At 34.0% G+C, this 27,964-nt stretch overlaps 1 protein-coding gene across 1 annotated transcript in view; it reads right to left on the bottom strand.

Moving 5' to 3' along the window:
- Nucleotides 1–887: 887 nt before the first annotated feature.
- LOC129802299 (opioid-binding protein/cell adhesion molecule homolog) overlaps nt 888–27,964 on the bottom strand; it is a 67,845-nt gene continuing 40,768 nt past the window's right edge. Inside the window, exons 5-9 of the mRNA XM_055848014.1 lie at nt 27,730–27,880; nt 27,367–27,668; nt 20,822–20,944; nt 16,129–16,459; nt 888–10,304 (exon numbers count right to left, since the gene is read on the bottom strand). Of these exons, the coding sequence (XP_055703989.1) occupies nt 10,156–10,304; nt 16,129–16,459; nt 20,822–20,944; nt 27,367–27,668; nt 27,730–27,880 (1,056 nt within the window). The 3' untranslated portion in view covers nt 888–10,155. The remainder of the gene's footprint in view (nt 10,305–16,128; nt 16,460–20,821; nt 20,945–27,366; nt 27,669–27,729; nt 27,881–27,964) is intronic.

Here is a 27,964-nt window from a genome sequence, read left to right as displayed (position 1 = left end):
GTAATGCTACGTGAAATTTTCAAATGAAATAATTACCTATTTCGTGAACAAAAATGGTTTTTCTGAAGTGTCTACAACTGCTTCAAGAGGAAACGTTGGAAATATGATTTTTTTTGGAGAGATTTTCTTATTGTTTCAGATAGGGAAGGAGAAAAGACCAGGAATAAAAATAAATCCTGCGCTCAAGAGCAACTCAACAAGGTTTTTGGAAGCCTTTCGTCGCGGTTTCATTTACACTGTTTATCTCCAATTAGAAAATTTTCCTTGTCTCCATTTGGATTAATTTGTTTCCAATAGTAGCATTTTACACTCGCGTATTTTTCTTGTATTTAAGAAGTTTTCAAATTATATCTAAAGAATTTTCACTAAACAGTAACATTCTAGAAGTGTCAAGGAGCAAATTTATGTAATTCTCTTCAGAAAAAAATGAACTTAATGTGCTGAACTTTCTGTCAATGTTAAAGCGTCTGGAAAGGGTTTTGAATTAGAACATTTACCCTACAAAAAATGTCAAAAAAAATTGTTCCAAGTCTGATAAAATTTGTCCCAGCAATTTTAAAAATCTCTACACAATCGACTTTATAAAAAAATTGCCTGAAAAGCACATTTTCTATAGAGATAGAAAAAAGTACTCTTTAAAAAAGTTGTAGAGCAGTAAATTTCCTATAAGAATATGCTCATTATAAATCGATTAAGTTTTCTGAGAGCTTGTGAAAAAAGATACCCATTTTGAGAAATTTTACCCCAGCCATCCATAAGACTCTTGTGTGCATCATGATAGCAAAGTTGAAAAATAAATATATTTCGCATCATAACAAGAATAATGAGGCTTATTGTGATGAAGAGACTCCAAATAAGGGAACACCAATTAGTCGAACAAAAACATATATTCTGTGATAACAGAATAGAGATTCTAATTACGTCATAAGTATTTCTGATGGATTTTTTGGTTAAACTAAAAGTTTGATTATTTCGTACGTGCATTATATCTGATTGGTACTATTCATGAAGTTAAAACTTTTGATCACTCTACAGATTTTAATTTAGATAAAAATACTATGGAAGGATAATGGTTTATCCATGCAGTTGTTAACACAGTGCAGTGGTTAAACAGTTAGAGATATCGACATTGGCTTTTCGGGTACTTCCAATTTGCTCACTGCTAGATGACCTTGTTCTTTATGTTCCCTTCTGCCACCTTCTAATTCTACCTTATTTGAGACGTTAGGGGAGACTGAGGCAGAATAAGCTAGGGAATGAAATTTTACTTTACCTTTCTATAAAAACTTGTCTAAATCATTTTGATAAATATTTCAATTAATTCGGAGTTAATTATTCTGAATAAATAGTAATTTGTTCAATATTTTTTCTTAGAAAAACTATGATACTCTACCGCTGACTAATTGTAACCCGGTCTCTCTATCAAAAATGTTTCTTTCTTATGAATGGACCTAAAAATTTAATAATTGAATTAGATATTTGACAAAACGTTTTGCAACTCAAAATTCACCAGCAATGAATAATTTTAAAAAAAATCCCAGTAATAGGTTTTTATCAAAAATATTATTAATTATTTTTTACCGGAGTTTATGGTAGATTGGATTGTTTTATGGTCAAAACTACAATAGTAAAAGAACCAGAACCTTAGTGAAATATATTTTTCAAAATTACTTTTATGTTTTTAGTTGCTCCTTAACAATAAATTTATTTTTATTACTATTTTTGACAGATTGTCGTTATTTCTTGTAATACTTCAACCTGAACAACGTTCAACTGCCTTAATAAGAATTGAAGTCAAAAGACAAATTCTTAAGAATATTCCCATAACCTATCTGACCATGTAAGCGTCAATTAAAGCTTGAATTAACCCATATCCTTCATACCTTACATTTAAAAAGCTCCCATAGAAATTACCCCTTAGAAAATACAGAGAATTCCGGCTTAAGTGAAAATGGACTGAATGAATTTGATATTAATTGCCTACTATTGGGAGCCCATTTAAAAAATAATTTTGAATTGCTCCTAAATGTATGCAAATTGTTTTTACGCGGTAATTTTTCTTATGAACCATTGGCGCTGAAACTACACCGAAAAATTGACGCCGAAAATATTTTGCATAGAGCAAAATGAGGTAATTTGGACCCATTTAGAATTTGGGACATTTGAGACTTTCTCACTGTTTCAGATGAGCAAAGTGAAAACAATGACTGCGAAATGATTGCAATTGTAAAACTGCATAAATCCTGGCATATACGATCTATGATTCAGGGTTTCTGCCGTTTACCTGATGAGATCGGTCGTGGTAAGTCGGCGGCAGACGCAACCAAGCATTAATTGAGGAGAAATATATAAATTGAATTGAAATTGAAATAGAAGAAAAAGACGATTAAGAAGAACAGAAACAGTTTTTCTTTCTTTTGAATCTCTAAAACAATGAGAAAATCTCAAGTGTCCCAAATTATAAATGGTTCCAAATTACCCAATTTTACCCTACATCACGGGGTTTCCGTAACTTATTCCAAAGACCTCTCCTGTGGGTATGCAATTTTTCTGTGTCACTGAAGTGAATTCGTGGGTTTTTTTTCGGGGCCGAGATTTTCTTTGAAAGCGGAACTTGCTGTATACGTGAAGGATACTGTTTTGCGCTCGTAGTGGCGAACATTGCAACTATAAAAATTATGTCGCCCGATCCATTTTGTTACTAATTAATTGATAACTCGTACGTATGGTGCTTCCTCACATGGCTGCTTGTATTTCCCTATTCATTTATAAAATATTCGATGTTTTATATGAACTTTGCAACCAGAAAACCATCTTGCCCGAAGTATAAGCTTAACTTTTACAGAATTTTCCACAAAATTTCCTCTGAAATTTCCTCTCGACGGTATTTTCATGTGTCTCCGGAAGGAATTTTTTCCCTCCGGAGAGAATTTTCCCCTTGATTTCCCTGGGAAATCTTCGAGAATGGACCGGAAAATTCTAAGACTTTTCCTCTCAAAATTTGGAGGAATTCCCTAGGAAAGACCAGGGAATTTTCGCAATCACTAGGAGGACATTTCTCCTTAAATTCATCGAAAGTTCACTGGGAGCAAGCCAAATTTTCCGAGAGAATTTTTAAGGAAAATTTTCCATGGGAATTTAATGGAAGCTCTTTGAAAAATGTCAACACCTCAGCCGGGTAAGTTTTCCAGAGATTCCACCCTAATTCTTGTTGTTGAAATCGTAGGAGATTTTAGGGAGGAAATCCCTGACGTAAATATCGAAATTTAATTCAGAAATCCAAGAGAACGATAATGGAAATTTCACATAGAAATTTCTCTACGAACTCCATCACTGAAAAAACGGGTGTTCGATTAACTTTATTTTCTCATAACTTTAACACTTTTTAGGTGTAAAAATATATCAAGATTTTTTAATTTTTTTAATGTTAATTTTACACCTTTTTAAGGGTAAAATTAACATGAAAAAGGGTGACTTTAACCCCTAATACACATGAAAAGCATAATATTTACACCGATTTCGGATCAATACTGCAGGGTGAAATAAACATTTCCGGAATGCTATTTTAACTTTTTCGGATTTCTCTCAGTGATGTCACTATCCTTGTAACTTTTGTCATTTTTATAATATTCGGAAGTGAAATCAGAAGGTTCATTTGACAGTTTCATTCTACCGTCATTGATGTACATGGCAAAATCCAGTCTTTAATTCGGGCCGACTATTCAGATCTTACCGATAAGGGGTAAACCCATTTACACTATGTCAGACGGGAAATTAGAAACTGGTTAATAAAACGGTTATGTTTACCAAATTTAAAATACATGAATTAGAAGGGTTAGAAAAGTCTATTGCATGAAATTTTAGAAGAGCACCTAGAAGATTGCCTCTCAAATGCGCAATAAAATCCTTGCAAAATAATTCAGCAAAAATTGCAATTCTATATTTAACAATTTTGCAATTGAAAAACTTTTGCAAGTTTCCAGAAACTTATTGAGGTTTTGAAGCATTTTTAAATTGCACTGGGTATAAAAATTTCGTCAGCAAAAAAAATCAAGTTTAAGCATTGCACACTTTATGCATTTAGAGTAGTGAATTTTTCATGGAAGTTCTATAAAAGAAAAAATAAAGAGTTTTTTGGTAACCAAAATTAAATTTTAATTGCTAGTTTTTTCCTAATGTTTTCATTCATTTGTTCTTAAAGTACTTTTCTAAGGGGTATAAGGGTACTTTAAGGTACTAAAAGGGTAATTTTTTATGTAATTAATTAGATCTTCTATCGGTTACTCACTTTGTAAAGTGGTTTTCAGACTAGAAGTTTAGCCCAGTTCCCAAAGGTTTCAAAATATTGAATAGAAAATAATTTTATTGCTTTTTGAGAACTTAAAAGGTAATTTATCTATAACACAATCCTTTCCCAAAAAATTGTGATTAATAAAAAATTAGAGCAGTTAAACCATATGGCTAAACCTTAGGTCTGAAGCCCGCATAATAGGACTGTATACCGGTTTGCTTTGGAGGTTTATAAAGAAAGTTAAGGATCTTGCCAGACCTACGGCTTAAGCCAAGTGACGACTTAACGTAATTATAATCAAAATAATGATTAGGCTACATTCCCATTAGTTTCCCACTTAACAGTCTCTCGGCTTAAGCAATAATGCCCTAGACACACTTACGACTTAAGCCGAGAGACGACTTAGTGGAAAATGTACTTTAATCATTATTTCGAATATAATTACGCTAAGCCGTCTCTCGGCTAATCCTCAGGTCTGTCGAGGCCCTAAGTTTGACCAGAGCATAAGACGGCGATGGCCGCCAGGAGGTATGGAAAGTGTCGCAATCAAGATTAATAATAAAAACAATACAATCAATTTACTGCAAAATATTTCAAACACCCCGATCAATTTCCTTACTTCTGACGTAATTAGAATCTCATTTCCGTATGCATTTTTTTATTTAATCAATAATGCCATTACATGTAATTTTTTATCTCTGATAAGGTACAGTACATTTATTTACAGATAGAATTTTCATGGTAAATATCTATATTTTTCTTCATTTCTGATAATTTTTTTCATATATATATATTTTTTTAAAATGTATGATGATTACATTATAATAATATTTTTATCTGAATTACTAATATGGGATTTCTCTCACCCTCATCACATCAACCATCTCCGCACATTTATAGATTCTTTTCTCTTTCTGAATATTTTTTTTATATGTATATATCTTTTTTTTTAATATACACCAAATAATTTGTTTTTTTTTTTATGTAGAATATGAATAAGTTTTCACAAATATTTATCTTTTGTTTTTTTTTTTTTTTTAATAGACTTGTCATTCATTTCGATTCAATTTCCCCAAACGCCGCCATTCTTTCCAAACTTTTCCTTTTGCAAATCGGTTTAAGTTGTTTGTTACACGAATATTTTTATGGTTGGATTTATCGTATTTTCTTTTGTTATCTCTGGAGGGGACATTTATAGTATGGATTTTCTTTTGTGTTATCAACAAATATTTCTTCACATTGATTTTTTTTCTTATTTTTGTTTCACAGTGAATCACATTTAGTCAACAGTTCATTTAGTGTATTTTTTTTCTATTGTTTTAGGTGAATGTACCACCATATTACATTCAATTTCCAGTTTAACAATAATGTACCCAAGCGGCACCGTGAGATCGCAATAAAGAAATCTTTAACATTTTGTCACTTGAGTATTTATTAAGTTAAGAGTCATAATTTTCTTTTTATCCAGTAAACATCAATTTTATATTGATTATATGTGTTTTTATAAAGATGTGGAGTTAGTTTTTTGCTTGTGTCATGATTTCTTACCTTTTTTCCTGCAACTTCATGATTCTTATTATTCACTGATTAGCTTTTTTTGTGGAAATTCACTAGGTCTGTTCTTCAGAAATGCTGTCACAAATCAGTTTAAATGGGTTTCCTATTCATAGTACTCACTCTTTTAGGAATATTACACACTGTATTTTATGCAAAAGTTTTCTCTTCATCTTGAAAGCTCTCGTTTAGTCATCAAAAATACGTATTTTTTATCTTTAGATCTTCTTGAAATGATCGAAATCTTTCAAATCTAATTAAAATATCTGTAAAAACATTTGTTTCATTTTTTTTATTATATACGTTGATGTGTAAATCTATAAAATCTGCTTGAATTGTCATCTACGATAATTATGAAAATTCATAAGTTCGAATAACTGCTCGGCAGATGCTTTAAATAACGACCATTAGTAATTCGTTATATGAAAAAGCAGTTATAAAAATCGGCTACACAGTGACATTCATAAAAATGTCACTTACATCGTGGAATATATATTGCAAAAAGGTCTTAAAAATCGGATTAAATTTACTTACAGGTTTTCTGTGTTTGCCTATTTCACAGTTGAGTTGTATTTAGCTGCTAAATTAAATAGCTCTTTAAGCTCCGCCTACGATTATTTTAAGTCACGCCTCCCCAATAGTGGCCAAGTAAATTTGAAATCTCTCAATTTCCAATATAAATAGTTATTATTGTTACGATTTTGGGGGTAGGATATAACCTGTTAACCCTTCGCACCCACCCTCGATTTGTAGAAGTCAGTTCTTCCATAAAGTGGTACGGTCTTAATTTTTAAAATTCACGAGTTAATTCCCCTCACTAGAAGGGAAGCGAGACAGTCGTGGGAAGACCACGGAAAGGTGATTAGGCTCCGATTTCTAGACCTCAAGAAAATAGATTTTGTCATCTCAGGGTCCGGGACGGGAGCAGGAAAGGAAACTCCATGTGTATTTAGAGCTTTCAATTAAATCGGTACTCCTGGACAGTTCCTAGGGACTCACTGATCCTTTCACCACGAGGCTTAAATTTGAGTATCGATAGAACACACCAACACCTCAAACACAACGTAAATGAAAACCCGCAAATTCTTATCTTATGGTCATGACTGCACTCATCACAAAAGGGTCCTTTTCAGGACCGAACCTCAATATAATTTCAATGAATATTGAATGCTTGTCAACGATCAAAAAAGATCTTCTTTGTTGACTTTGTGTACGGTTGTCCCCTGCTTCATGCGGTGTAGGGGACTTGATGTCAACAAGTCCGCTAATAATAGGGTCCGGGACAACAAATTGACCCACAACCGAAGGTACAGCAAGTTAAGCTTCTTTCAATTTCAGTTCAATTTATTTAGAATAAATAGGACAGTATGTCCTCTATACAAAAGTTAGCCCTAAACATTATGATTGTGATGTTGGACTTGACGAATGAGTGGAAGCCACATGATTCAAGATAAGCCCCCTCTTTCGCTCCCTAGGAAGGGAATTCCAAAGAATGACACCTTGCACAAAGAAAGAATTGCGAAAATTGCGACTCCCTGAACTGGGCACACAGAGACACGAAAACGTAGCATAGGATCCAGGAACTACGAGCTCCGCGAGGTACCGGGGCCTACCGGTGCAAAGAAGTCGGGAAATAAAGTCCACCACACGAACTTCAAGATAGGAGATCAGTGGTAGACCGAGAATGGAGTTTGCAAAAGCAGAAACATGATCATATTTGCGAAGTTCGAAGACGTAACGCAAACAGGAATTGAAAACCAGCTTCAACCGATTCTGCTCCTCGACATTACCACTGAAAAACAACTTCGCCCCATAAGTGAAAAATGGAATTATCAAGGCCCTAACAAGAAGGAGTGTAGTCTCCCCGGGAGTAAAGGTCTGAAAGCGTCGCAAAGTGTGCAACGAAAATAAGACCTTAAGGCAGACCTCAGCCATATGATCCGACCAGGTGAGTGTCTCATTAAAAATTACTCCCAGATTCCTCACACGAGGAGAAAATGGAATCACTTCACCAGAGAGAACCAAAGGAAAAGTAGTAGGATGCCTACCTCTCGGCTCTTCCTTCTTCTAGGTCCTGGAAAGACTACAATTCCTTTTACTCACTTCACTAATATGGCAAAAGGGGCACTCTATAGGTCAAGTGGTAGAGCACTCGCTCTATGATGCAAGTGTCCTGGGTTCGAATCCCCTTTAGGTCACCAGGAATTTTTCTGGCGTTAAAGGTGTTCCGATTGCATCCAGTGAGCTTCACTGCACTTGATTCCACGGGCATGAGCCTGACAACCTCATCCCGTACAAGAAAAAATAATAATGCATGTCTAGAAATCCCCTTGCGGGAAGGCCTTGTTCCTTCATGGAATGCTGTCCCAAGAAGCAAAATAGCTGCCTTATAGAACCAAGCATTAAACAATTCTTTTAGTGCACTTTTAAAAGACTTAAAGTGAGAATTTTCTGTAGAAATTCCTATAGGAGCTCTTAAGATCTTTAAGAGTGCGCCACTTTACTTATAATAATCTCAATGATGGGACCAAGAGCGTTATAAGCAACTTAAAAGATTTTTGGTTCTATAGTGCCTTACTTAAGGAATTCTACAACACTATATTAAGAAAAAAAATGTTTTTTTGGGTGCCAGCATTATTATTATTATTACTATGGCAAAATGTACCACCTTTGATCCGGAGATAAAGTGGTTCATCCCCACAAAATCACTCTCAGATGAAACAGGGTAGATTTTTCAAAGATAGCCCTCTGACAACCCAAGGGACAGATCTTCAAACTCAACACAAAATGTTCTAAACTAAAGAGTGAAATATTGCACTCTCTTTTGGTTGCAATTGTATGAGCGTTTCTCGCAAGAATTATAACCTAAAAGAAAAATTACCTTCTTGCAGAAAATTGCAATAACCGCAAAAACAATCAATTTCATTTATTCCGAAAACGGACATTTTGGGTAACATCTACCAGAATATCACAAATTGACTATTTTTGTATTTTGTGTATAGGGTAACATGTACATCTAATCTAATAGAGTTATCGATTGAAGTGCTTAATGCAATTAGTTAAAATTGTATGGAAAGTCAAACGATAATTTTGTGAAAATTTTAAATATTTTCTCAAACATTTTAAAAAAATAAAATAGAATATTTATTCATATATTTGGCATTGTTATTATTCAGTTGAAACTGCAATTATTTGATTATTAATTAAATAAAATAATGTTTGTTCAATGGTTCTGAGCAAAACGAGAGTAAAAATTCTTATATTTCTTACATAAAAAAATCGATATATTTCCTTTTCTCAGTTACTCATTCTCAATTGAGAAGACTGTAAAAATATAATAATTTCTCAATTTTTTTCAGCACATTAAAAAATATTTAAATTAAACTCTTAGGCATATAAATGTACAACATTAACATAACCTATATTTTCTAAATTTTTCATTTAAAATTTCAAAATTTTAGTCATTGAAACCTTATTTTTGGAGGTTTAAAAAAAAACTTTTAGTGAAGAAGTTTTCTCGGAATTGGTCCATCTAAAGTTCAAAAATCAAATATTTCCAGTTACGTCTGTCCTGCATTTTCGCCAATTGTCCTTTAGATAAATATTTCTGAATTATTTTATGTGTATTCTATGCTAAAAATCATGGACTACCTCGAGGATCAGCCTGAGTCTCTTTGAGGCTTTAACTTTAACTGTATCGAAAGCTGATGTATAATTATTATTATTTAACCCAAATGTATTTAACTGTTACTTTCCAAACCTCTATTAAAAATTAAAATAAATTTTGAAAATTGGCTATTCTCAAATTTATTTTACTACAACTCCTTGATGGGCGTGGCCTAAAATTACCCGTGGGCGGAGCCTACTCAGTAAGTTAAATACAACTCCTCTGCAGAAAAAGTTTAGGAAACTAAAAACATTTAAAAAAAAGTTCCTATAAATAAAAGATAATATACAAGATTTTGGCGATTGTTTTGAATAAATCGAATTTGTAAAAATGTTTTGCACAAATTGGTTCTAAGACATTTTTTTTTTGTGAGGAAAATTTCTTCGCAATTTCCCTCCTGATTTTCTAATGTTTTCTTTAAAATTTCCTCTCTGCGATATATCATCTTTGTACAAAAAAGGCAATAGAAAAATATCGTCTTATTATCTCTCAGTAAAATTGTTCAATAACTTTCCTCTGATTTTTTTCTTTTCATCCTAAATTAAATAAAAATCACCTAATTGTAACTTTCAAGTCTTTGTGGTATTTTGAGTGAATTTTTTTTTTTGTTAGGTCACAGTTAATTGAACACCCATTAAACAGATCATAACATATTTTCAATGATGATACTCACAAAATAGAGGAATGTTATGATGTAGCTGTAGAAGATTGACAATTTTGTGCCTCTGCTGGTTGTTTCGGCGTCAGCATTCTTGGAGATGGCAGGTTGAGCTGAAAGCTCCACTTCAACATCTGCGAAAAGATATTTCGCGAAATCAGTGTTTTTTTTTCCACCCTCGTCCAACATTTCATCCAACGTCACTTCTCAGCAGAAAACCTGAGATTGATTGTTTTCCTATCCAATTTTCCCCCCTCAAAGTTACGGAACAGAGTATATTTTTGCAATCCATTGCCTCAGTGATGTCCATCACTCTACAATTCAGTCACAGTTGTCACATAAATTAAAATTTTCGGTACCCAGATGCATAATAAAACAGAGAAATTTATTGAACAGCAGGGACTTGTTTGAATTAAAAATTATCTACCCGACACAAATTAAACCACACATTTGCCAATGTTTTTCAGCACAACAAATTGCGGTCATAAAATATCAATAAATTTCTTACACATATATATATTTTGCTTTTCCACTCAAATATAAAATGTTTGCAGATTGTACTAATATTTATGAGGCTCAGATGACGTGTATATGAGCATTTTCACAATACAAACGACCTTGCAAATTAAAGTTTATGCTCCCTGCTTGTCTGATTTTGACGACTACAACCCCTTCTGACAGAATACTACATTTAGGGAAAAATAATATCAGTCATCAAATCCTTATCATCAATGCATCATAAACTTTACCCTTTTCCTCGTATTTCCTCAATTTAACATCAATTCTCAGACAAATACGCGATAATTGACATAACCACAATTTCTAAAATTTTATACGGAAGCAATACAAAAAACCATAAAATAATACAAAATTTACCGAGCTATCATTCACTGAGAGAAATCCGAAAAAGTTAAAATAACATTCCGGAAATGTTAATTTTACCCTGCAATTGATCCGAAATCGGTGTAAATGTTATGCTTTTTAGGTGTATTATGGGTTAAAGTTACCCTTTTTCATGTTAATTTTACACTTGAAAAGGTGTAAAATTAACATTAAAAAATATTGATATATTTTTACACCTAAAAAGTGTTAAAGTTACAAGGAAAAAAAGTTAATCGCACCCTCCTTTTTTCTCAGTGTAGGAATATAGTAGCATTGATTTTCGGACAAACACTGTTTATAACCGGTTTACAACCGATTTGAACAGATTTATAAATCACTCAAAATATTTCCCAAAATACCTTTGTCCTTAAAAACCGATTTTAAGAACGATGGGAACGATTAAATTGTATTTAGGTATATAGACGAAATCTCCGACTATGCAACCTCTCAAACATATCGTCAGTTAAATCAGCATTTATCGTAACTTCATTTTTGCAATTTTGAGATAGATACATATTTGGAATCAGCGTAATTTTGTTTAGTAAACGCACTTGTGAAAAAGAAACTTTTATAAGCCCAATAAAAATTATTTTAAACAAAAATTATCGTAAGTACTCTTAATTAACAAAAATTTATCAGAATTTGTCGTAACTTCCATTTTTGGGGAAGTTACGACAAATTTCCATACAAAATTTTCAATAATCAGCATTTGCCGTAACTTCTTTTGCTCGTTTGCGTGGCTTGTAATTTGCAGCAAAATTGCAATAATTCTCAATAAAACGTTTATAAACTCTTCCAAATATCGAAAGACAGTGCGAATAATGCAAGATTAAATCATTTTAATTCAATATATGCGAGAAGAAAGTGAAAAAAAATCCCTACCCATCTGTCATTAATTCAAAACAAAACAAGCGACGACGTGGCGTACAAAATTTATTCAATAAAACTTATGAAATAAAAGCTTTCAGGGACAGGGATAACAGTATTATTGACTAATTTAGTCAAATAATGGCGCTTATTATCACTAGAATAATTCAAATTGACATAATGCATTTTAGAAAATTGTCGTAACTTCCAGAATCTCCATACATAGGAAGTTACGGCTTTATAAACGATGGAAGTTACGATAAAATATTATTGTGTTTCTTCTAACATATTACTCAATATTGCAGCTTTTAAATAATTTTATAAAGATTTTCTCGAGTTAACTTACAGTTTATTAGTGCCACTTTCATTATTTTGACTCAAAAGTATCGCATTCGGGGCTCATTTTTAAGAAAAATAATATTGAACTGAAAATTTCGTCTCCTGAAAAGTTGTTAAAAGGAAGTTACGACAAATGCTGATTTAAATGACGATATCCAAAAATGAAAAATCGTACTACGCGTTTTCAAGTAATCTTTAAAAAGCATGATCGGGTAAATATTTCGTCAATATACACCTACAACCCGAAAATTCGCTAATTAGCATTGCCGAAGATCAAATGTCTACCATCTAGGGGAATGTAGGCATGGTTCGCACGCAGTGAAGCTTCAAACGATGCTCATTTTATCTTTGTTTGCAAAGATCTCATTCGTCATTTCTCATCTGAACTCATGAGGCTGATTACTTATCTTGTAAGTAAGAAAATTACAAATCAGCTTCTTGCAAAAAAATAGAAAATTTGTATTGTTCACTGCGTGCGAAATATGTGTAAAATTCCCTAAAATACTCAATTTTAATGTAATTGTCTAGTTTCCAAGGTAAAAAAGATAGCGGCTCAAATTTTTTTCTATAGATAGCTTCCATAGACCTTCTTCAATGTCGTAAGATTCTTAAAATTTGAACAAGGAATTTAGAAAATAAAAAATATCGAAATTTTTAGCCCTATTTTTGAAATATTTTCCTTGCAGAAGATAACAATTATTACCTACTTATTTCCCAAAATTGATGCACTGGTGAATATTTTCTAAATAATTTGGATTTTTTGAATACGAATCCGCTATCTATTTTATAATTTCATAAAGGTTCTTTTCTCCAGAAATCCCTTTATTAAAAATGGCCACTTGGGGTAAAAAGTAACAAAAGGTATAGAGCAAAAAGTAACAAAAAATCGAAGCAATTTCTGATGTCTCACGGCGAAAAGAAACGTCATTATCAGTCTCGCCGCTTGTTGTTTGCATTGGTCAAACGATTTGCAGTCTTTTGTGTGTTTTTTCTAAAATAGCTTGAAATGCGCTTTTCTCGTTTTCTCACTTTTCTCGCAAAGAAAACGGTGTTTTACAAAGGTGTAGATGAATAAATTTTCTTTGAAAATATGTCCTCTAGGTATTTTTTCAAATTTACAGAATCACGTAACAAAGCGAATCAAAATATGATAATACCCAATGTGTGGTACTATTTGCCCCAGCATTCTTGAGAATAGTCATAAAATTACCTTTTAGAAATTGGATCGATAAACGTATTTCCTTACAAAATAGAGGAAAATTACTTTCACAAAGTTGTAGAGCGGTAGATTTCCTAGAAAACTGCGCTAATTAGAAATTTTTGAAGCGCTCGAGTAGCTTGTAAAAAAATAAAATATCCATTTTGTGACTTTTTTCCCCAGTCTCCCCTACCAACGACTAATCTAAAATTTTTTATTTTAATTTACCTTTCAGTCCGTATAAGGTAAAATACCCTCACTCGACCGGGTTCCTCGATTCGACCGATGGGTCAATTTTTGAACGTTTGATGGACAATTTCATTAATTTCTATGAATTTGTTACTGGTTCGTATTATTCATGGAATAATTGATCCATTTAGCTCAGTTATTACCCCCTTGAATTGACCTATTAATATTAGATCATACGCAAAATATTATAGCAAATATAAATAAATTGAATAAATAAATCTACCGGTCGAGACGAGGAACCGATCGAGCGAGAGCTCTTTACCTTATTTACTTGTTACTCGTACCAACAAATCTAAAATGTGCATTTCTTAACCAATTTTCGTTTTCCGAAAGCTTTTATAATTTATGAATTAATTTAATCAATATTAACTCGGCAAGGAGCCTATTTTGAAATATTTGAATTAGCAAGAATATACCATATTCAAATTCGAAATCTCAATTTAGAAGTATTCTTCATTAAATTTCATCTCAGTTCAATTTGCGAGTTGGCGCATAAAAGTTCATGTGAAAAGCTTTATGCTCGGAACATTTTATGAAATTCTGTGCTTTCCAGAATCAACTGAGCTCTGACAAAAAGCAAATGGAAATGAGTTATTGGGACGTGAGGCATTTTTAACAAAATAATTCATAAATTCCTCATATAGCAGTGAGAAATTCTTCAAATATTTATTTTTTAATATTTGTTTTAAATTCCTTTCTGCGATGATAAAATACAAATAATACAAAAATAATTGGGCTAGAAATTTAATCAATTTGATGAATAAATGAATTTGTAGATTTCCGGACAACTCATGATATTTTCCGAACTTATTAAGTGTCTTTATGCAATCATTATTATAATAATTACACTGTAAATCTTAAAATTGTGCTGACTTGCAAATCAAAAGGAGTGAAAAACGATACTTCCTTTAATTACTGACCACGTTAGCACAAAATCAAGCGACGAGATGAGTTTCCAGGTACGAAAAGCAGGTAAAATTATTCGAAAATGGTGCGCAAATAATGAATTTTTTTTTTTACAGAAATTGTGGTAGTGTCGACCGAGTTTTATTCTGATTCTATCTCTATAAAAAATCATATTTTCATTTTTGATAATGAAAAATTATTCTTTTTCTGGAGTCTGACGGTAAACTATCTTCTCAAGTTTTCCGGTGTTCGTCAGAAAATTTTCCTCTCTCAAATTAAAAGAATCAGTTGTTTTTCTCCAAAGCTTTCGACCCTTGGTGTGGGTTTTCTTCAGTGGGTCAATTTAGAGACTTTTAAAAATTTTAAAAACGTCTAACGTCTGATTAATAACTATGCATCGCCACCTTCGCTCTAAATTCTCCGAGATATTCACTATTTTAGTAACTTTTAACTACTTTTTATTTTTCTTTCTACTCTACGAGTTGGATCTCTCACTATCGCTTTGTCTACAAAGTAGACAAAATAAGTAGTAGTTAAAAATTACTAAAATAGTGAATTGGGAATTTAAAACGAAGGTGGCGATGCGTAGTTATTAATCAGACATTAGATGTTTTTAAAATTTTTAAAAATCTCTAAATTGACCCACTGAAGAAGACCCACACCAAGGGTCGAAAGCTTTGGAGACAAAAACCCTGATTATTTTAATTTGAAAAAGGAAAATTTTCTAACGAACACTGGAAGAATTGAAAACTTATTCTTTCATTTTACGTCGTTTTAAAATGTAATTAAAAATCTGTCAAATTTAGTTTTAGCCGAGACACACTCAGGGGATTATAATAGACCAGACGGAAAATTCCATCACTGATTGAAAGGAACCACTAAGGGAGAAGGAGATTTTCTAGTATTGATGCATCGTATAAGTCCTCAAAATAGTTGTATCATTGAACATAAAGCCTGCACAGTTTGTATTATATGAAAAGGAACCTAATTGAAATGTTATAGGGTAAGATGGGGTAATTCGGAATCATGTCTATTTTGGAATTTTGAAATTTTCTCTCTGTCTCAGATGGTCAAAGAGTAAAAGAAAACCACGAGAAGTACAAGACTTTACATTCTAGAGACCTTCTTCTTTGTTTTTTTTTTCCTTTTGTCATCTAAAACTGACCGGAAATCTCAAAGTTCCAAATTAGACATGATTCCAAAATACCCCACCTTACCCAACACACAAATGTCCTCTGCTGTTCTACAATTTTCATTGAAATGATTTCAAAATAATCACCACGGAACTTTTAGATGGCAAAACCCCTTTTCAAAACTATAAATTAATACTCCGAAGTATATTAATTTCTCTGTAATAGCACGACTGCGGAGCATAAAAGAAATGACCATATGAAGTCTCTGTGATTTTCCATGAAATTTCAACTATAACAAACCCCAGTATATGTCTTTATCACCCCAGCAACTACTCATTTTCCTCATTGATAAATTCTGTGGAGTAATCTGAGCATTGAACTCACCTTCCGCTCTCGTAGAGAAGTGAAAGACTGGCGACATTTCATTCCAACCATGCATATTCCTGGCCTGAACCCTGGCCTCATAGTTGGAGGCAGGTGTGAGGTTTCGCAACAGGACTGAGATATGATGACGCGGATTAAATTCACCAGGATTCTGATGATGAAACATACGATAGTGACTATTAGGTAGTCCCAATTCTCTATTCTTAAGTAGGTCTTTCTCATCCAGGATGACATTGATCCAAGTATCTTGATTTTGATACTGTTTAGTGTAGTATGGCAATCTCTTGCGAGAATTTTGATGACTCGGTTGAAAGAGATGTTGATGCTCATGCTGAAATCCACAAAAAAAGTACCTCATTGCAAAATGTTTCAATCAAAGAAAATATATTTGAATTGAGCATAATTTACATTCTATCATAAATTAGTTTTTTTATGAAGTGCAAAATTATCAATAACTGCAGCAACAAATTTTGGGTAATACACAAATTGCTTCCGAATTTATTTCAATTTCATTAATTATTTCCGCCAATGATATATGTACACACGAAATGGCTATTTTATTGGTCGAACTCTACAGGGAGGAGTATCCTACAGGAAATTATATTTTTATGTGATTTTATCTATTTAACAATCTAATATTTGAAAAAAAAAGTTGCAGATTGACCAGTGTAGGGCTGAACAGGGTAGTTACAGCAAGATTTTTCTTCTAATTAAGCGCAAATGATCACATCAAGATACTAAACTTCAAACTTCACTATACGAGAACACATGTACCCGACTTACTTCTTTACGGGTATACTACTAGAAGGTTGACGAGGCTCTTAACCAGGAGCACGACATTTCCTATGTTTCCCATATGTTTCTAGCGAGCCGAAATTTTTTTTGAGTTTATTAGCTGTTTTCTATCGTTGTAGAATGAATTAGTAAAAAATACTAACACAAAATAAAAACAAATTTAATAACGAAAAGGCAACCGAAAACCCTAGATTGGCAATCTACATAGTTTTGGAGATATCTCGTGATATGTGTACGAAAACAGGGAAGAAATTACACTAAAACTGGTCGCGTTTTTCAGATCTAATGTCACCCCCCTGCTCCTAACGATACCGCCCGTATTATAATAGGATGCTTAAAAATCACTCCGGCGGACAAACTGGTTCCGTTCAGTAATAACCATTCGAAGAGACAAAGCCATTTGAAAGCCAAGCCAGTCCTTTTCGAAAGTCTACCGGAAACCTAAAGTGCAAGTTCACGTACTCGCCGTTTTAGCACTAATTGTTCTGCCAAAAATACCTTAGCTCAGGAATTAATCCAAGTCCTAAAAAATATCCTAGAACTGTACGTCCTTATAGCTTGTAATCATCCATAAGAATCGGGTATTTATCGATTCGAAATAATTTTAAAAAAATGATATTTTCTCAGAATATCTATACTTTCCTTTGGGTACTCAGTGTCCCAAAAGACACGAAGAAGTTAGAAGAGTTAGGTTACTATTGTTTCTTTTCATAAACAGGAAGTCAACTTGATAAGTTAGCTCAAGGGTGAGCAAGAACCGTTTGAAACCGAATAAACGTCAAAATAAGTTTGTCCAAGTAGCATTTTGACTATTGACATACATTTTCATTTGACGTTTGTTCGGTTTGAAACGTTTTTTCGGTTCTGGCGTTTCAGACGTTGGGGTTCTGGATTTGACGTTTGTGAGGTTCTGACTCATTTTTGGGTTAGGTTCTTGAAATGGACGAGAATATGACTCAAATTACAAAATATCAGTTGTCCAAAATTACAAACGAATTGTCCAAAATTATAGTTAAATTTATGCCTGTACTTTTTTTTAATAATTTTTAAACGTAATAAAATAATTCACAGAAATATACGATAAACTACTTCTCAAGGTTTCAAACAACATTCCTGAAAAGGAAGTAAGAAAGAATCGAAAATATCACACTTCAAACTTAGTACGTTGATGCTTGCTTATTTGCACCCTGTCCCAAATTACAAGCACTTCCCTAAAGTAATTTTACATCTCATAAAAACACTCAATCAATCCATTCGGCTCTTCTTCTTCAAATCAAAAATATTCGAGGAATATTTTTTTAACACTAAACCTACCTACAAGAAGGTCAAGGAGATGAACTCCCTCCGGATGTGTCAGGGGGTGCAATCCTTTCAGGACAGAAAAACACTAAATTCTTTGCCAAAGTTTTCGACGCTTCAACGCGTCTTCCTCAGTGGTCAAATCTGTGATATGTCTCTGAAATTTTGTCCGCACTGCCTGTCTACTACTCCAAATGAAGATTTACAGGGAAAATCGGGAATTCGTCGCAGGTACTCCTTCTTGGACATTGATCTGAGGCCAACTCCGAGAGCGTCGAAAGCTTTGGCAAAGAATTTAGTGTTTTCCTGTCCTGAAAGGATTGCACCCCCTGACGCATCCGGAGGGAGTTCATCTCCTTGACCTTCTTATATGAATTGCCGTCAGTAATCTACCGAAAATTCTACCGTATTACGTATCGTCCCTAACATACCTATCTTTGGTCGTTTTTGTTAGTGCGCTCGATCAAATGACAAACCTCGGTAGGTAAGATACGTAACAAATTTTAATTAGAAAACAGAAAGCAATTAAAATTTAAATACTGAAAAATATTACAAATATATTACGGTTTAAAAATATATCATATTTTTAAACCGGTATATGACCGGATAATCGGTCAATTTGAATTGAAAATTGAATTAACGTCTATGAATAAGTTTGTAAATGCCAAACAAGTCCTTGGTATTTCTTTATTTTTTTTCTATTTTTTTTCGTATACTGCTTTGAGCTAGAGCTCTCTTAAACAAAAATTTTGACAGATTTAGGTGTTCAAGGAATTCAATGTTCGTGTGATAGCAGCCACCGCCGTCTTAGCGTTGGTAACTAACCTATTTCCTATTGATTTTTTTTAAATTGGAGAAATTGGCTAAAGGTCGTGAAGCAAGTCAAGCAGAGCATGTGGCCTCTAATAGCTCAGTTGGTAAAGCACTCGTCTAGTTCACGAGAGGTCTCCAGTTCGATTCTGGGTGGAGGCAGGAATTTTTCCTATCTCCACTGAGAAAAAAACTGGATGATTTGAGTGTCATTTGCTCTGATTGACGATTTCTCTATACATAAATTTAATTAACATTGAACTAAAGTTCGTTAAAATTCTCACGATTTTTTTATTTAATTGTTTAAAACCTAATTTAAAGGTGTAAAATGATTTTATTTAATTTGGCAATTATCGCATTAATTCAGAAACATATTGTAGCCCTTATATTATCACGTTTTCTACACCAAGTGGCATAGAACACCCACTGACTCTATGATCTAAGTGTTTTCGGTTTGAATCCCCATTAGATTCCCAGATATTTTCTAGAATGAGAAACTTTCCTGGCTTTCCAAGCGTATCCCTTCAACTTAATTCCACGTAATGGGATTAAGAATATTATTTCTGTACTGTAAATGCGGGTAAATAGGTATTCTATGGGTGACTACTCTGGTTTTTCATAAGCTTTTCTTTAATTGTGACCCTTAAGGATTGTCTTTAAACCATCTTAAATGCAAGAATTAAAGAAAAACTGGGTTAAAGTTCTTCCTTAAGTATCAGAATTAAGATTGAATTGTTCGAAGCTTGAGTTGTCCAAATGTAGCGCGCTTTCCCCTACGGTAGATGGGGAGTGACTTTGCACTCTTGCTTTTCCTAAGCTTTTCTTAAAATTCTGATACTTGGAAATGATCTGTAGATCATCCTTAAGTGCTACAAATTAAAGAAAAGCTTATGAAAAGCAATGGTACAGAGTATCTACGGTATCACTCGCATCTACGGTAGGGGAAAGCGCGGTACCTTCGGACAATTCAAGCTTCAAATAATTCAATCTTTCCTCATCTAATATTATAGATCTTCAGTCGTCCAAATGTAGGGCACTTTCCCCTACATGAATACAATCTTAACAAGATATTTCTCTCACAAGTATGTCTAGCTTCTCAATGGGCTGTTATGCCTGAAAGTTATTCTTTCCGAATATGGAACAAAATATACAGAATATAGGACATTGGATAGTGTAGAAGTGATGATTTGTTATATAATCTGGCTATGAGCATAAAACATCTCATAGTTATTTCCATAGTCTTCCCCTAAAGACATCAGCATTATTCAAATGAGATATGCAGATATTTTCTCATTCACAAGATGAATATAGCATTTGGAATTTAATTATGGATAAACTTTAGAGAACGTGCCTGTTCTCCATTATTCAAGCAGAACAGCTAATCCTAGACATATTCTCGCCATCTCAAAAGGGTACTTCTTACAATTGTTCCACTTTCCCATTTGGTCTGCCAAGTCTTGGTGGAAATTCAATTTACCTCATCGACTTGGCGCTCTTGGGTCCAATTTCCAAGGAAATTTCATTCAATAACGCTGTAAGTGTCATGCACCAAGTCTGAGATAGAAACACTGACACTTTATTGCAAACTACACTTTCCTCTTGCCAAGAGGTACTGAATATTTATCAAAAGTACCCTTTCACAGTTTATGATGTACTTGCTATTGGTACGTTAGTAGCTTGATCTGTTTAAACAACAAATGGGAAAACTACTTCAAGAATTCTACAACTTAGTAATTTAATGTATTTTAATTTGAAAAGTTCAATTAGTATTTGTGAAGAAGGTACTTACCGTTTCCTCTTCGGTCGTTGTTGTGTACTGGATTCGGTAGAAAAGCCTGTATTCCAGGACATTTGAGTAACTCAATGTTCCCCATGAAATGTTGTAGTGGTCACGATTATTTCCCAATGGTGCCTAAATATAGCAATTTTTTTGTAAGTTTTTTAGATTTACCTTGAAATGTTTAATGTTACTCTTCTATACAAGCCTTATTCCGACCGGAAGAAATGGAAAATAAATTTAAATAGATTTAAGTGGCGTTTAAACGGAGAGGGTAATTGGACACATAGCCTCTTCCTTTCAACTTCTATGTTCATCCCCAAGCGTAGGTTCCGGTACACCCAGGTGAGTGCTACAGGACGTTCCTGGATTATGCATATTTTAGGGATCGAGAAAAAACACGCAAAACGGCTTTACGCATACAGAAATTTTGCATACTCTCAGGAGACTTTTTTTTAAATAAGTTACGGAAACGCCATAAAGTATGCAAAATAATTAGCGCCAATTTTTTGGGATATTTTCAGCGCCAAATATTCATAGTTACGCATTTCAAATTTACTTCCCCGAAAAATGCATATATTTAGGAACATTTCAAAAATGATTTCACAAATCTGCTTCTGATGATAGGCAATAATGCTTAAGTGTATTTGCATAATCCCGGGACCCCTGTAGAAAGATTGGGTAACCAACCCAGTGTGGGAAGTCACGAACCTGAGGCTAACGAACAGGGGATCTGTAAGGGAATTCTGTAACAGTATGACAATGTCATATGACAAATTTAATTTTTTATGAAGTAAATTCGGACGAATCAATCAAAAATCCGTCTCATATCAATGACTAAAAGCTTCATAGAGCTGCTTACTGGGCTCTCTCTTTCTTTCTCCTCCTCTCTCTTACTCTGGAATTTATCATAAAAAATTTGTTATATGACATTGTCATACTGTTATAGAATTCCCTTCCTGGTCCTTCTAGAAAGGGTTGGGCAAGGGGCTAACAAACCATCTCCGTGAAAGCAAGATAGTGTAGCCCTTCCGGACTACTGACGCTTACACTCAACAGGTGGTGGCCCTCTTTTTGGGATTCACAGGCTCAGCATCCGCACTCTGAGCCTTCCCATGACACACTGACTCCACCACACATGGCGCCAGGGTGTCATACCACTCACTCTGAAGCAGGTCAGGGAGGCAACCTTGAGATTGCAATAGGAAGGGTTGCCAACGGCGAGGAATGTAACGACACGATCGCTACTTAACCGTTTGTGGCGGAAAAATCTTCTACAATAGTTACAAAAACTCGCAAGAAGCCTCCTTTCAACAACGACCTGTGCTACGTTTTTGAAACGATCTGACGGAGAGTCACAAGGACTAGAAGAGTTTAGTGTGAGAGGCGCGGTCCCTTAACCCTTTAAGGACGAGAAGGTCAAAAATCGGGGGTCAGAAAAAATCACTCTTTCTGACTTTTTAGAACAAAGCATATCTTTAGAAGATCGTAGGAAAAATTTCATTTTTGGGTCACCGGTGACCCAATCGTCCTTAAATGGTTAAAGAGATCTTGCAGTCACATAAGAAAGTACGTATTAGGTACATATTACGTTGGTATTCAATATTAGATTTTATCGTCTTTTCTTCAATACCCGCGATATTGCGAGTATTACGCTTATTTGGAATAAAGGAAGGTGGGGCAGTTCAAGACTGTGCGACTTTCGAAATTATAAAATTATGAAATAACAAATTAGCATATGAAAAAGGCCCTGTGCCAATCTAGACTTATTTAGCTTGAATGTGGTTAGCTTGGAAAATAGTTCTCAAAAAACATTCAGATCCCTGATTTGCCCCACCTTTCCCTATCCGTAATACCACAATGAGAAATATTTCCTATAGAGCATGGTAATACAAATGTAACACTTTGTTTTACTGTGGAAAAAAATCAATAAAAACAAGTTTATTTCTTTTGATCTATCTGCGTTTGCCGCCACCTTCAAGACCAACCTCCCAGAGAAAACAGCATAAAATTCGATTCTCCATTTCTATACACCACTTGAACTATCGCACTCCCATCTCATAAATCATAAAATAGTTCTGTTTGATTAATGTTGTATAGAGTACTATACATGGAATAAGTGAACCACAAAGAGGACTCTTGAAATGAATACGTATATGTTGTGGCTATTGTGAAAGTCAGGAGAAAAGGGATTCAGTAACGAGAATTTGGTGTACTTCCTTTTATCCTATGAATAAATGTTGAATGTAAAATAAATATCTATGGGTTTATAAAAGTTTAAAATAACAGTAGTAATAGTACATGGAGAGAAAGATAATAATATTCGAAAAACAAATAATAGAACGAAGTTAAAAGGAATCCCAGAAACTACAAACTATGATTAATTAATAATAAGGGACAAATTAAAGGGAAATTTTTACCCTGCAAATTGTGAAATACTTCACATATTCATTTAATTAGCCTGAATTGTAAATTAAAGAGTGGAATACGTTTTACCACAGTCTATTTAGTAAAAGCGTGACGAACTTAATAAAAAGAAAGTTTTTTTTTGAATTCCTAAGTACAGTGATGATTAGTCATACTCCTTAAGGACCAAGATGCTTTACCACTAAGAATGGATCCAGTCGCCACTGTAATTGGTAATGGCTTGGCCTTTCTCAAGCATATCTTTCACTAAACTTTCAAAACTTTTATGACAGAACCTCAAAGTGATGACTTCGTCCTGTCAGATCCTTGAAAATGCACACTTTGTTCCCTTGAACTCTGTTATATCAGTTGGCAGCACTGCCGCAAAAGAAACCCGGATAACTGGGATAGTGATTGAAGTTGTTAGTCAATGGTGACAAGCTTGCCAAGGGTGCCAAGGCAATGAATGTAGATGGATTGTCGAAGTGAATAAACTGTTCGGTAAAAACTAAAGAAAGTTGAAAACCTATTTCCTCGAAATCTGGCGATTGTAATTTCAGGGGCCCATCAAGGGCCAAGCCTAATAAAAAGTGAAGCTATTTTTCAGTTTTCCTTGTAAAAATTTTGCAGATATTGCACCGCGCTATAAACAAATTTCCTCGTAGTTCTTGTATTATTTCGGCGAGCATAATAAAATATGTATTTTTAGATAGCTTTAAATGCACGATTTCGGAATGTATCAGACTCTTAAGTCAATTCTCCTTAGGAAAACAGTTGCCAATAGTCTTCAGTGCCTCTATGCAAAAACGTATTGAAAATTGAAATCTCGAGAGGTTCTTGGTAATATGCAACAAAGAGTAACTATGTTTCCCTAAAATCCTCACTTTGGTCAGTTTTTAGCCTTACGATTTTTTCTTGTGCCTCGTTACTTGAGTTTATGCGTAAGGAGACGAGTTTGAATGGTTAAGTATCATATTTCCTATAGGGGAGACCGGGGAGGTTTGAGACAGGGGTAGTGTGGGACAAGACGATTTTTTCATTATTTTTTTTTAAATAAATGGGATTTGACCACTGCTCAATCGTAGGCAATATTAAGATGTATCGTGACTAAAAGAATGGATATCCTCAGTTTTATTGTTTTAATTCTATGAACACTTTCTTAAAAATTGATAAAAATTGTATTTCTTGATTTCTCAGTTTTGCTCTTTGTACTTTAAATCAGCGATATATAATCAAAACTTTTTTATCTCATTAGCTAGCAGTATAGTCTAGTAACATATTTTTATAAAAGCTTCAGAGATTATACGCTCTTGATTTTTACTTAAAGGTTTTAAATACTACCCGCGGGGATGTTTGGGACACCTGAAAGGGGATGAATGGGACGTTGATTTTCGACAAGATTGTCGGTGGTGTGCAATTGTTTATTGTGAAAATGAAGTGTAATGCCCAGTTTCTACTGGAAATCTCCCACTTGTGCAAAATTTACCAGTTGAGCAGTTGTCTTCAACTACAGAGACAATTAAACCATCAATGTCTTGGGAACTAATAAATTCTTCTCCCGAGGATATTCGCCTTTGCCCAATCCCGTTAAAAATTATTTTCTGGAAAATTTCTCGAGCAATATCCTCTACAATTCTCACAAGTTTTCTACAAAAGGCAAGGTGAGAGCTTATTCAGAGAAATAAGGAAAAACAACTACCACGCTGTTGTCGTAAAACCAAACAGGAATCCGTCAATGAGTTCAAAACTAAGAGTGTCCTAGAGAATCTACTCGCCTGAGGAATTTGAATGATGATAATTCTAATATTAAGAATAAAAAAGTAAAGACAGATAGGATGGTAAATAAGAAGAAAATACATTAAATAAATGATTGACAAAAAATGACTCTACTGTACAAATAAGATTGATATTGATTTTTAAGTATGAAATAAAAGATTAAATATATCTATTTCTGTTAGAAATATTTTTAATGTAGCTTTTAAAATGAATTAATATTCTCCAATAATGCAAATTATTCGAGAAAAAATGCGTCCCAAACATTTCCTTTTGTGTCCCACACTGCCCCAAATCGGGGAGGTTTGGGACAAAGTGTCAGTTTAAAATGTTTTATCATCTCCAAGAAAATTCAGTTGTTTTCCAAGTTCTATTGCATGCTTTTTATATAATCAATACCCATAAGTATCCTATAGACTGCATAAAATTGTACTCCCTCCGTCCCAAAAAAAAGTCGTACGTTTGAGAAAAATTCTTGTCCCAAAAAAAGTCGTACGTTTGGAAGAATATCGCTAGGAAGAGACGGTGTAAAGTAGAAATGCTGTGTATTGGAAATATCTTATGTACATAGTATCCTCCATCTTCAGTGGTAATATGGAGGTCCACCTACGATTGTAAGATAAGAAAACAATGTCTTAAAAACATCTTTCTTTTGAATATTTTTAGTAAGATTTAAGTACCAAAAGGTTGAAGATAGAAGCTTGGCACCTTCGGCGGCACCCCCGTAAGTCGACTTTAGGATCATTACCCTACCCCTCATTTACCCCCCCCTTCCTTTCCCTCCAAAAACCATATCGTTTTTTGGGATTGCTCAAAAACACATAGTGCGATTTTTTCTGAGGAAGAGGAGGGGCGGGGGGAAACTGGGGACATATTGAAAATCCAAAAGTTGACGTACGGGGGGTGGGGGTCGTCCAAAGACATCAAATCTTTATCTCCAACCATTCAGCACCCATATCACAGAACGTAGAAAAAAAGAGCAAGATTGGTTTTATTGCCCTTTTTAGTGAATTTAGACCCATTGTTATGGCATAACAAAAAGAACTATAAATTCCTTCTTTGGTACACTAAATTTTTAAATAAAATTCTAGTTAAAAATGTTAATTGCAGTAGAATTTTCAAAAGTTACATATCGAACGGAGCTCTTCGAAAAAAAAAGTGAAAAAATAAATCTTCAAGACACCAGTTCCTTATCTTACCGTGGTAGGTGGACCTCAATATTACTACTGAAGATGGAGAATAGTTCATACGTAAGATATTTACTATTAACAAAAACATTCCGTAAAACAATTCCTTAATCCCTAATTTTTCCCCAAACGTACGACTTTTTTTGGGACGGAGGGAGTAATATATTATCGTGATTTTTTGGAATACTGCCTTGAAGTCAAAACATGAAAAAGTGTCCTAAACCTCCTAGGTCTCCCCTACCTTCCTTAAATAATTTTTCTACTCCTTGTCGTAATGTTAAGGTTGGGTTCTGCTTAAATAAATTAACAATTTATTTACAAATATCCAGCGTCATTTTGTCTAAGCCGTTTTAGTAAGTTATCGTCAATTTTCATCTCTTTAAATTGCTTAATTCACTTTAAGACAAATAATTTTAAGTGAAATTTTTGATTTTTTCATATGAAAACCAAGGAAAAAAAGTCGTTTAGAGAGACACGTATCAAAAAGTACGCTGACCGATCAGCAGTCGCCGAACAAAAAGTGTTAACCACTTGCCTCGCGAATTTTGGTATATCAATCCTCAAAAAAGTCATATTCGATAGAGCGAAGAAGTAACTTGGCTTGCACGTTTAAAGCCAGTTGCAGAAGTCTTTTTTTTATGAGAAATATTTTCCAATCATGGTCTTCTCCGGTGATTGCCAGTGAATGCTCTTCTCCGGTGGCTGCACAGAATCGTAACAATATAGCACAATATCAAAGTATTTTTATTATTCCAAAAAGAATATTTAAGAAAAGCATATTCAGTGTATGAGAAACTGCCTCACATATCCCTATACCTATTATAATAAACTCGTTGCACATCAGGGGTATGACGTTTCCTATGTTTCCCATATGTTTCTAGCGTGCCGAAAAAACTTTGGAGTTTACTCGGTATTTTCAGTCATTGTAGAATGAATTAGCAAAAAATACAAATACAAAATAAAAGTCAATTTAATATGAAATGGGCAACCGAAAACCCCAAATTGGCAACCTACGTAGTTTCGGAGATATCTCGTGAAATAAGTACCAAAACAGGAAAAAATGTACACTAAAACCGGTCGCATTTTTCAGAGGTAATGTCACCCCCTCCCCAGTTGTACATAATATTTTATAATTATAACATTCCGGTCGGAATAAGGCAATTTTATATGAATTGTTAAAAAGAGACTTACCGAATCAAATACGCAAACTGCCGGAATACCAGTAAGAGTCATAACCTTTCGATCTCTTCCAAGTTTATTAGTTGCTTGACATGTGTAATTTCCAAGATCGTAAATGGTGACATTACGAATATGGAGTGAGTACCGACTGCCATGATTCTGCTGGGAATGGCGTTCAGTGGTAGCCAATTGGGCAGTACCAAAGAACCAGTGAATATTAGCCGGTGGTTCGGCATGGATAACGCAGATAAGTTGCACTTCGAATCCAATTCCTGTATGGACCATTCTACGTTCTAACTCAATTTCAGGTGGGTCTGTCCGAGAAAAAAAGACACATTAAAACTATTCCCTACCCCAAATTGATAAAACTCTTACATATGACGCTAACTTCGACTTCACGTGTATCCGGTGTTCCCACGTGATTGTCAGCACTGCATTTGTACATCCCTATGGCAGTTCTGTCTGCATTGCGAATCTCAATAATTTCCTTCTCGTTGGAAGATTCACCATTTGGCATTACATCATTCTGCAAAGTTGAAATTTAAATAATGCAAAACCAGTTTAAAAGCGTGTTTGCAAAAATGAATATTTCATCAACAAATAATGAAAA

This window comes from Phlebotomus papatasi, chromosome 2, assembly GCF_024763615.1.
Source record: "Phlebotomus papatasi isolate M1 chromosome 2, Ppap_2.1, whole genome shotgun sequence".
Classification (NCBI taxonomy): Eukaryota; Metazoa; Arthropoda; class Insecta; order Diptera; family Psychodidae; genus Phlebotomus; species Phlebotomus papatasi.
This window is presented reverse-complemented; position numbering and strand designations above follow the sequence as displayed.